At 41.8% G+C, this 11,454-nt stretch overlaps 1 protein-coding gene across 1 annotated transcript in view; it reads right to left on the bottom strand.

Annotated features, from left to right (window-relative positions):
• Positions 1-8,582: 8,582 nt before the first annotated feature.
• The window catches only part of PMFBP1 (polyamine modulated factor 1 binding protein 1), a 54,940-nt gene continuing 52,068 nt past the window's right edge, over positions 8,583-11,454 (bottom strand). The window contains exons 21-22 of the mRNA XM_053554177.1: positions 9,291-9,529; positions 8,583-8,805 (exon numbers count right to left, since the gene is read on the bottom strand). Coding sequence (XP_053410152.1) covers positions 8,789-8,805; positions 9,291-9,529 — 256 coding nt within the window. The 3' untranslated portion in view covers positions 8,583-8,788. The remainder of the gene's footprint in view (positions 8,806-9,290; positions 9,530-11,454) is intronic.

Below are 11,454 nucleotides of genomic sequence, written 5' to 3'. Positions count from 1 at the left end.
TTGCATTTCTGGCTTCCTTTTTCCTTCACTGCCCTACATCATACAATAAAGAAAGGAGGGGGAGAATCCTGCACTAACTTTCCTTGGGTACATTGTCCTAGAATGCCACCCTTATTTCTGCAGGCCAAGCTCTGGGGGTGCCCAGCTGCTCCTGAGGCTGGTGGCAGTGGGGGGCTGGCCTCAAGGGGAGATGGGCTGGGGCCGTGAGCAGGAGCCCCTCCAGCTTTCCCCAGGAGTGGGCTGTCAGCTCAGAGTGGCAGAGGTTTCTGCTCAGCAGGTGTATGGGCTACCCATTGACTGAAAAATAGTGTAAAATGTTACTTATTTTCATGTAAAAGATGACCCTTAGGATCACTAGTCTTCTCTCTTGTTAAACAGCCTTAAGTCTGCTGAAGTAGCTTTTTGGGTATTTGGCCCTTTGTGCTAACCATGGTCTCAATTTTTCTTTTATAGTTTTGAAACTATTTTCCAGATGGGCATGTGGCTCATGCCTGTAATCTCAGCACTCTGGGAGGCCAATGCCGGTGGGTGGCTTGAGCTCAGGAGATTGAGACCAGCCGGAGCAAAAGCAAGACCTCCTCTCTACTAAAAATAGAAAAACTAGCCAGGTGTTGTGGCAGGTACCTGTAGTCCCAGTTACTCGGGAGGCTGAGGCAAGAGGATCACTTGACCTGGGAATTTGAGGTTGCTGTGAGCTATGATGATGCCACAGCACTCTACCCCAGTGCAACAGAGTGAGACTGTCTCAAAAAAAAAAAAAATCCAAAAAACCAAATACACGCGCACACACACATACATACACATACATAAGTATTTTCCTACATACAGCATTGAACCGTGGTCTGTATTTTGTGATTCCTCAGGGTTGGGCTTCTGCCAGGTGTGCTGGTCGGCAGGCTCTGTGTTGGGTCTGCGTCACGCTCAGGAGCACCTTGGTACTAGGCAGGGCCTGATGGAGCCCCTTGGGGCCTGGTTCACTGTGTTTTTAGCGCCAATCCCTTTTGTTCTCTGCTCCTGGAATTTGAATTTTTATCCAACTCAATAAAAGTTAATATGAGTCAGTTTTGTGGATGAGCTTGGAAACCAAGCTTTGCCAGCCAACACCACTGGCTACCTCTCTGGTAGGCCTCCCTCCAGCTTCCTCTACTGAGAAAGCAGCTGGGAACTGGCTGCTCAGGGCTCTGCTGTGAGGAGAGGCTGCCCCAGGCTTGCCTGGGAAGTTCTGATCTTGGCCCTAGGTTGAAGGATGAGGAGAATTTGTCTCCATGCTCTGTGGAGAAAAGCTGACTGGCACGTGACCTATTTACAGATGCAGATGAGGGATGCAACAGGATAGGGAAAAGACTGAGGCTCCAGTTAACAGTTTTATTTTACTAACAAGCTGTTTGGTCACAAGCTCACCTTCAAATCTCTCAGGTTAAAAAAAAAATGGGCTAGATAGGTTAGAAAACCTATGGGTCCAATCCAACCTTCTAATCCGGTGGTTCTCAACCTTCCTAATGCCACAATCCTTTAATACAGGGAAAATAATTTTATGGTTGGGGGTTACCACAACATGAGGAACTGTATTAAAGGGTCGTGGCATTAGGAAGGTTGAGAACCATTGGATTAGATGGTCTACTGGCTTTATATTAGTATTGAGCACACTGGATATTTGTTTTCCATTCTTCTGATACTTTACTAAGCAGAATGTGTTTCAACTCAATCCAGCTTAGTACAAAGGATGTAAAGTCTTCATGTTTTTAAATGGCTGAATAGTATTCCCTGGTATACATATACCACAGCTTATTAATCCATTCCTGAGTTGATGGGCATTTAGGTTGTTTGCACATCTTGGTGATTGTAAATTGAGCTGTGATAAACAATCTAGTGCAAATGTTTCTATGATAAAATGATTTTTTTTTTTCTTCTGGGTAGATGCCTAGTAGTGGGATCGTAGGATCAAATGGGAGGTCTAATTTGAGTTCTTTGACAATTCTCCACACTTCTTTCCAAAGACGCTGTATTAGTTTGCAGTCCCACCAACAGAGTCAAAATGTACCCCTCTCTTCACATCCACACCAGCATCTTCAACTATGGGGCTTTGTGATATGTGCTAATCTTACTGGAGTTAGGTGATAATCTCAGGGTGAGTTTGATTTGCATTTCTCTGATGATTGGGGATGATGAGGATTTTTTTCATGTTTCTTAGCCATTCGTCTGTCTTCCTCGGAGAAGGTTCTGTTCATGTCTTGCCCAGCAATAGATGGAATTGTTTGCTCTTTTTTTGTTGAGTTCTTTATAGATCACAGTTATCAAACCTTTGTCAGATTCGTAACATGCAAATATCTTTTCCCACTCTGAAGTTTATCTGTTTGCTTTGATTGTTGTCTTTAGCTGTGCAGAAGCTTTTCAGTTTAATTAAGTCCCATTTGTTTATTTTTATTGTTGCAATTGCCACTGAAGTCTTCTTCATAAAGTCTTTCCCCAGACTGACATCCTCAAGAGTTTTTCCCACACTTTCTTCTAGTGTTTTTATCATTTCATGCCTTAGATTTAAATCTTTTATCCATCTTGAATCAATTTTGTAAGTGGTGAAAGGTGCAGGTCCAGTTTCAGTCTTTTACATGTGTTTATCCAGTTTTCAGCACCACTTATTGAATAGAGACTCTTTTCTCCAGTGTTTGCTTTTGTTTGGTTTATCAAATATAAGATGGCTGTACAAAACTGGTTTTATCTCTTGGCTTTCTATTCAGTTCCAAATGTCTCTGTCGCTATTTATGTGCCAATACCATGCTGTTTTGATCACTGTGGACTTGTAATATAGCCTACAGTCTTTTTCTACTTTTCAGTAGAGACAGGGTCTTGCTCTTGCTCAGGCTGGCTTCGAACTCCTGAGCTCCTTTGCCCTCAGTCTCCCAAGTGCTAGGATTACAGGTGTGAGCCACTTTGCTGGGCCTGTTTTTAATTCTTTTGGATACATACCCAGAAACAGATTATTGTATCATATGTTATTTCTATTTTTAATTTTTTTTGAGGAACGGCCATACTATTTTCCACAGTGGCTGCACCATTTTACATTCCTACCAACAGTGCACAAGGTTTCCAATTTCTTCACATCCTTGCCAATGGTTGCTATTTTCTATATTTTTTTATAGTAGCCATCCTCATAGGTGACATCTCATTGTAGTCTTGAATTGCATTTGCCTAGTAATTAGTGGTGTCAGGCATCTTTTCATGTGCTTCTTGGCCATTTGTATGGCTTCTTTGGAGCAAAATCTGTTCATGTCCTCTCCCTATTTTTGTTTATTTTTAAACTTTATTCAAATTTATGTGAGGGTACAATATTTAGGTTACATTGTTCTCACTTACAGGGTCACGTTCCATTTGTAGAAGAGCCCCTCACCCAGGGGGCTTGTTATACCCCCTCACAATGTGTACATTAGATGAGATCCCGCCTCCTGCCCTCCCTTCTTCTCCCATACATCCTCCCCCCTTTCCCCTCCTACTTCCCTGTACCCCCGAACTGGACTATAATAGTGTTTTATTGTTCTTAGCAACATGAAATTGTTTATATATTGATTTCATATTAATATGGAGTACACTGGATATTTATCTTTCCATTCTTGTGATACTTTACTAGGAAGAATGTATTTCAAGTCCATCCAGGCAAATGCAAAAGGTGTAAAGTCTCCATCTTTTTTTTAGAGATAGAGTCTCACTTTATCACCTTCAGTAGACTGCCGTGGCGTCACAGCTCACAGCAACCTCCAACTCCTGGGCTTAGGCAATTCTCTTGCCTCAGCCTCCCAAGTAGCTGGGACTACAGGCGCCTGCCACAACGCCCGACTATTTTTTTGTTGCAGTTTGGCTGGGCCTGGGTTCCAACTCACCACCCTCGGTATACGGGGCCAGTACCCTACCCACTGAGCCATAGGCACTGCCCAAAGTCTCCATCTTTTTTAATAGCTGAATATTCCGTGGTATACATAGACCACAGTTTGTTTATCCCATGGGTTGATGGGCACTTAGGTTGCTTCCACGACTTGGCAATTATGAAGTTAACTGCAATTAACATTCTACTGCAAATGTCGTTGTGGTAAAATGATTTATATTCTTCTGGTTAGATACCTAGTAATGGGATTTCAGGGTCAAATGGAAGGTCTACATTTAAATCTTTCAGGATTCTCCCCAAAAGGGCTATATTAGTTTGCAATCCCACCAGCAGTGTAGAAGTGTTCCCTTCTCTCCACACCCATGCCAGCATCTGGTGTTTGGTGACTTTGTGATGTGGGCTAATCTTGCCGGGGTTAGGTGTTATCTTAGAGTGGTTTTGATTTGCATTTCTCTGATGATTAAAGACGATGAGCATTTTTTCATGTTTGTTGGCCATTTGTCTGTCATCCTCAGAGAAGTTTCTGTTCGAATCACTTGCCCACTTATATTGAGGGTTGTTTGCACTTTTCTTATTGTTTGAGTTCTCTGTAGTTTCTAGTTATCAGGCCTCTGTCAGATTAATAACATGCAAAAATCTCCCATTCTGAGGGCTATTTGCTTTGTTTGTGGTACTCTTAGCTGTGCAAAAGCTTTTTAGCTTGATCAAGTCCCAGTTATTTATTTTTGGTGTTGCTGCAATTGCTAGGGGTGTCTTCCTCATTAAGTTTTTTCCCAGGCCAATATCTTCAAGTGTTTTCCCTACAATCTCTTCTAGAATTTTCATTGTTTTTTGTCTTAAATTTAAATCTTTTATCCAATGAGAATCAATTTTTGTCAATGGTGAGAGGTGTGGGTCCAGTTTGTCTTCTGCATGTGGATAACAAGTTCTCCCAGCACCCTTTGTTAAATAAGGATGCTTTTCCCCATTGCATGTTTTTGTTAGGCTTATCAAAGATTAAATGACAATATGCAGCTGGGTTCATCTCTAGATTCTCTATCCTATTCCATAGATCTGTGTGTCTATTTTTGTGCCAGTATCATGCTGTTTTGATCACTACAGCCTTGTAATATAACCTAGTCTGGCAACGTGATGCCTCCAGAATTGTTTTTATTTCTAAGAACTGCATTTGCTATTCAGGGTTTTTTCTGGTTCCATATGAATCACAGTACTATTTTTTCAAGATCTTTAAAGTATGACATTGATGATTTGATGGGGATTGCATTAAATCTATAGATTGCTTTGGGTTGTATGGACATTTTAATGATGTTGATTCTTCCCAGCCACGAGCATGGTATGTTCTTCTATTTGTTGACATCTTCTGCTATTTCTTTTCTCAAAGTTTCATAATTCTCTTTATAGAGATCTTTCACTTCTTTTTCTAGACATAGTCCCAGGTATTTCATCTTCTTTGGTGCTATTATAAAAGGAGTAGGGTGCTGGGCCCCATATACTGGAGGTGGCAGGTTCAAACCCGGTCCTGGCCAAAAACTGAAAAAAAAAAAAAAAAAAACCAAACAAAAAGGAATAGAGTGTTTGATTTTGTTTTTGGCTTGACAATTGTTGGTGTACACGAAGGCTACTGATTTGTGGGTATTGATTTTGTAACCTGAGACACTGCTATATTCCTTGATCACTTCTAAGAGCGCTATAGTTGAGTCCCTGGGGGTTTTCCAGGTATAAGATCATGACATCTGCGAAGAGGGAAGAGTTTGACTTCCTCTAGCCCCATTTGGATTCCTTTGATCTCCTTCTCTTGCCTGATTGCCATGGCTAGGACTTCCAACACTATGTTAAATAGCAGTGGAGACAGTGGGCATCCTTGCCTGGTTCCAGATTTGAGTGGAAATGCTTTCAGTTTTATTCCATTCAATATGATATTGGCTATAGGTTTGCTGTAGATAGCCTTTATGAGCTTCAAGAATGTTCTTTCTAAGCCTATTTTCTTGAGTGTTTTCATCATGAACAGATGCTGGATATTGTCAAAACCCTTTTCTGGATCATTGAAAGAATCACATGGTCTTTGTTTTTGATTCTATTTATGTGGTGTATTATATTTATAGATTTGCATATGTTGAACCAACACTATGTCTCTGGGATGATACCCATTTGAGCATGGTGTATAACCTTTTTAATGTGTTGTTGTATTCTGTTTGCTAATATCTTGTTGAATATTTTTGCATCGATATTCATGAATGATATTGGTCTATAGTTTTCTTTTTTTTGTTGGGTCCTTTCCTGGTTTGGGGATCAGAAGGATATTTGCTTCATAGAATGTGTTGGGGAGGATTCCTTCTTTTTCTATGTTTTGGAAAAGTTTATGCATGATAGGAACAAGTTCCTCTTTCAAGGTTTGCTAGAATTCTGATGTGAAAGCATCTGGTCCAGGGCTTTTCTTTTTTGGGAGATTTTGTATAATTGATGCTATTTCAGTACTTGATAGTCTATTCAAGATTTCTAAATCTTTCTGGCTGAGTTTTGGAAGGTATTGTGCTTCCAGCAATTGGTCCATTTCCTCTACATTTTCATATTTCTGGGAATAGTTTTTTGTAGTAATTGTTGAGAATCTTTTGTACTTCTGTGGCATCTGTTGTTATTTCCCTTTAATCATTTCTGATTGTAGTTATTAGAGATCTTATTTTTCTGTTTCTGGTTAGTCTAGCCAAGGGTTTATCAACTTTATTAATCTTTTCAAAGAACAACCTTTTGTTTCACTGATCTTCTGGATGATTCTGGATGTATTTCTATTACTTTATGTCTTTAATTTCTTCCAGCAATGTTTTGTAGTTTTCATTGTACAAGTCTGTCACTTCCTTGGCTAATTCCTTAGTATTTAATTCTTGTTGATGCTATTGCAAATGAAGTTGTTTTTATAATTTCCTTTTCAGATTGTTTATTATCAGTATACAGAAAGACAGCTAATTTTTGTGTGTGGACTTTGTATCCTGTTACTTTGCTGAATTCATAGCTTTGTGCACGTGTGTGTGTGTGTGTGTGTGTGTAGTCTTTAAGGTTTTCCACATAGAAGACCTATGACAGAGGTAATTTTACTTCTTCCTTTCAAATTTGAATACCTGTATTTCTTTTTCTATCTAATTGCTCTCGCTAGAACTTCCAGTGCTATGTTGGATACAAGTAGCAAGCAGGCATTCTTGCTTTGTTCCTGATCTTAGAGGAAAACTTTCAGTCTTTCATATATGACTATTAGGATGATGGAGTTTTCTTCTATTCCCAATTTGTTGGTTTATTTTTTATTTTTTTTTTAGTGATGAGATTGTTGTAGCCATTTCTTTTTAATATCAGCTGTTCAAATTACCTTTTAGGAACTAACTTCTTTGGTTATTTCTTAATGAACTGTAGGCAGGCAACACTCAGCTCCCTGCTCTTTCTTCTACCTTTAGTGAAACTACATTTCCCTAAGTCCATCCTCTCTACTCAGACAGGTCTTCTGCCTGCCTGGGCTCTCAAAGCCAGATGGCTTGGTGACATGTCCATGTTTTTCTGTCTCTGCTACCCCTTTGAAGGCTCTAAGTCATTCCTGGCTTTGCTGTGTAATGACCCCACAGAAAGCCAATGACAACTTTGAAAAAATGTACAACAACATCTAAGGAATCCAGGGATTCTCATTTTGGCCTACATAGATAAACCTGGTGGTCAGTTACAGAGATAAAATGCCTTTTTAGTAGATAGGATTGGGGAATTTAATGACATTGAACTTTCATTTGAATAAATGGGGCCATGGACTAAATTGGTATGAGATTTTTTTTCAGTCTTCCCTTTAGAAAATAAACCCTCTTCTAAACTAAATGGGGGAACATAATCAAAAGAACATAAACAGATAACAACCATCACAAAAGAATCTACCCAGAGATGCCCATCTTGTCTACCTCATACTGCACTTTGGAACTTGCCCCTTCTAAGTCCTGTCAGGAACATTCTATGTACCATGTCCCTGTTAGCAGTGAGTTTTCCTGGCCTTTATTTGTTCAGGGAAGGAGAGAAGAATATTTAAGAATCATTCCCAACCAGTGGATTTTTTTCTTTCACTTTTCCTTCTCCCTTAGAAATGCAAGCTTTGTCTTCTGTCTCTCTCCCTCCCTCCCTCTCTCTCACCTTAATAGCTTTTTCTTTCCATTTCCTATAGACTAGAAATATAAATTCTAGACATGTACTCAGTTTAACAAAATCCTATCATAATAAAATAGTGTAGCTGTCCTTGGAGTTTGTTATAATGAAGTTTCACTTGTATTGAGGTGGCTGGTGAGAAAAATAAAATTGTTAAAAGGAGGAATGTAATATGGTGGCCAGGGAGAAAGCAGATGGCCATCCCTCCCTCTCCATTTGGGAATGCATTTCTTATTTCTCATCCTTTCTTTTGGGTTTCAGGTTTACTTTCCTTTTTGAGTTTTTTTAGAATTTTTTCTTCTTTTAAAATTTCAGATGGAGATGGAAAGGAAAAACAGGAGCTAATTATCTCTTATGGGTTTAAAAACGAATCCAGATAATCTGGAAGCTTACTTTGGGAATGATACAGCCCCCCTGTGTAAATGAATGCAACTGTTATATGCAGAGAAAAGAGGTGTGAACATGCTGCTGGGGGCTTGCAGGGCAATGTCCGGGACACACTGAGAGCTCACCAGGCTGCTATGCTCATGCCTTTATTTTAGAGTTTGGGCCTGGAGATGGTAGTATGGTTCCAAAGCTCACTTCATTGCAGGAAGTGGACAAAACTCAGCAAAATGTCAACATCTTGAAAAACAAGTTGGGACCTTGATATTTTCCTGTAGGGGCAGATCCAGGTCAAGAGAGAGGTACGGGAACTAGCTGTACTCAGAAAAGCAAGTGAGGAAATGAAGCGCAGGGTAAGATGCCAGTCTAAGAAAATGAGGTACCTGAGGGAACAGGGAAGAAAAGAGAGTTTTGACTTGGGGAGAAATTAAGGAGGTGATTCCTCAAGGACTGACCTCCTGGTGGGCATCTCTGCTGTAAAATGAGTTCCTCCCTCTGGGGCAACATGGAGTTCATAGGTGGCAGGGAAGGCAGCCATGAACCCAGGCTGAGTGGGTGTCTGGGGTGGTCTTGTGGGGTTTCCCTAACAGGAGAAATATACCTATTCTGCCCACTCTCCTTTTGTCTCCAAAGGGACTGGGTCAGGGAGGGACTGTGTCAGAGATACGAGGTAGGTGGTATCACCAAGTTTCTTAGATCAGAATGGGTCTTGGCTCTTCCATCTATGTCTTCTGGTCAGAGCAGCTAAGAAATGACTTTCTGAAGTCATGACACACCTGTTTCCTTCTACCTATTTGAATTCCCAATCCAGTGATTAAAAAAACAACAACACTTTTTTTTGGATATATGGGACAAATGGCAGACATACCTGTGCAGTGGGGTCCCCCAGTGTACTTGCTGATGTCCATTCTTTGGCCTGTGTCCTGGGATGCCGCCTTCCACCCTGATGTACTGCATGCTTTGCTCTTGGGCGTGGACTCTGGTCTGATCGCGCACAGAGCCTTGGTGCAGAGCCGTGTGCCCCCAGATTTCGTTTTCTTCTCTTCTATCTCATTCTTCAGCTTTTTGTTTTCCTGTTGCAGATGGACCATTACGTTGTGGAGGTGGCTGTGGGAAGAAAAGGAAGGACAGGTAGGTGTTTGGTCTTTTGATGTTCTTGGTTCCCTGTTGGGAAGGACAGATCAAGGTGTCAAGGGAAAGAGGGTTTGGACACCCAGTTCAGAGCTGTGGAAATGGAAACCTATTTGTTTTCTGCAGAAGCAACTCAGGCCTGGGCTTTGGGGGGGATGCAGGGCTAGTTCTCTTGACTGCCTCGGTCAGCCCTGGGCCTGTTTTCTTATCTGTTATATGGGAACAATCAAGCCTGCCTTGCCTGTTGGGCTTTATAGAAGGATCTGGTTTGACAGATGCTAGAATTTGATTTGAAGAGCCAGCTGTTATAGAAAAATGATCATGTGTCCCTGGGTTCTCATAGATATGGCCTGCAAAGAATCCCACCCAGTGCTGATGCCAAAGCCCAAGTTCTTTCTGTCTCCCTTTTCTGAGGAGTTGGGAGCAGAGGGCACCCTGACTCTGTTGAGAACTTGAGCAAATTACTCATGAACATTTTACAGATGAGGAAATGAAGGCTGTGATATAGGTGAGGGGAGAGATAAGGATAATTTAGCATGTTTCTGGGGCTCAAAGAGCAGCAGCTATTATTATCAAAGTTCTATTTCTCCAAACTAGTGGCCTCTGAAACCAGACTTCTCACGTTGGAATTCCGGCTTAGTCATTTACTAGTCGTGAGACCATGGGCAAGTTATTTAGCCTCTCAGTCCTTTTCCTCGTCCATGAGTGAGGATTATGACTGCACTGAACTCACGAGGTCTTAGGAAGATGAAATAAATTAATCTATGTAAAGCCTTAGAACAGCATCCCATACTTGGTAAACAATACTTTTAGTTGAGTTATTATTATGATTAAATGATGATTTTCTTTCAAATAGGCTCAAGCAAACTCAAGAATGAGTTCTTCGTGAAATAGAAACTCCTGGAATTTGGTACAAGAAAAAGCCTGAAGCTATCCAATTCTTCAGATTCTGACAACTTTTCTTTTAGATAAACACCTTTAGGAAATGTTTTTGTCCCAATGAAAAGTTTCATGGTCTTTTCTAGGGGAATTCAAGCAAGTAATTTCTCCTCAACCTCTTCTGTGAGCATATGCTTTACCCTGAAGCTCTCTAAAAACCTGGTGGACCTTGAAGATGTCTCTTGCCTATAGCCCCTCATCCCCTGTGCCACTGGGCCTGGAAGGGGGTCCTGGCAGGGGGTCCTGGCAGTGCTCTCATGCCCTGACTCCTGGATGCTCTCCCTGGACCCCTCCTGTCAGCATCCCTGAAGCCTTCCACATCCCTCTGGCCTCTTAGGTCCTTGATCTTCTTATTCCAATGGTCTTGTCCTTCCCTCTACTCAGCCAGCTGCCTCAGGTCAAAGCCTGGAAAAGAGCTTTCCAACTGGAGTGTCACGAATGGGTTCCAGTCACACTGTCACCTGCAGCCCTGGGAGCGGGGTTTGAGGCGGCTCTCCTTGGTTAGTTACCTATCAACATTTCACAGATGAGGATGTGGAGGCTGCCCATAAATGTGGTCATTTTCTAAGTGCTCCCTGAGCGACGGCCAGGAAGCACGATCCTAAGGTTTGTCAGGACCTGTTACTTTACTACCTCCCAACTCTCAGATTTGGGCATTCACCCTTTACCCTCTGTTCTCAATCTGAGAACACACTTCTCACCCCTCACTCTCAGCCCATCCAGTTCTGACTGTGTAGCAGAAGTGAAACCACGGGGGAAGGTGGAGTGGCAGGCAGAAGAGGCCCGGGTCCCAGCCAGCCAGGTGGAGCAGAGGGACCCACTCACCTGAGCTGCTCACTCAGACCCTTCCACGAGGAGCATTCCTTCTGTGTCCCTTCACAGGGGGTCTCTCTGTTATAGCTTAGCCCCCAGCCCAGTCTGTCTTTCAGTGCCTGCTTCCTCCCAGCACAGTGACCTCTGAG

Source organism: Nycticebus coucang, chromosome 2 (assembly GCF_027406575.1).
Source record: "Nycticebus coucang isolate mNycCou1 chromosome 2, mNycCou1.pri, whole genome shotgun sequence".
NCBI lineage: Eukaryota > Metazoa > Chordata > Mammalia > Primates > Lorisidae > Nycticebus > Nycticebus coucang.
The sequence above is the reverse complement of the archived record's forward strand: the minus strand, read 5'-3'. Positions and strand labels throughout refer to the sequence as shown.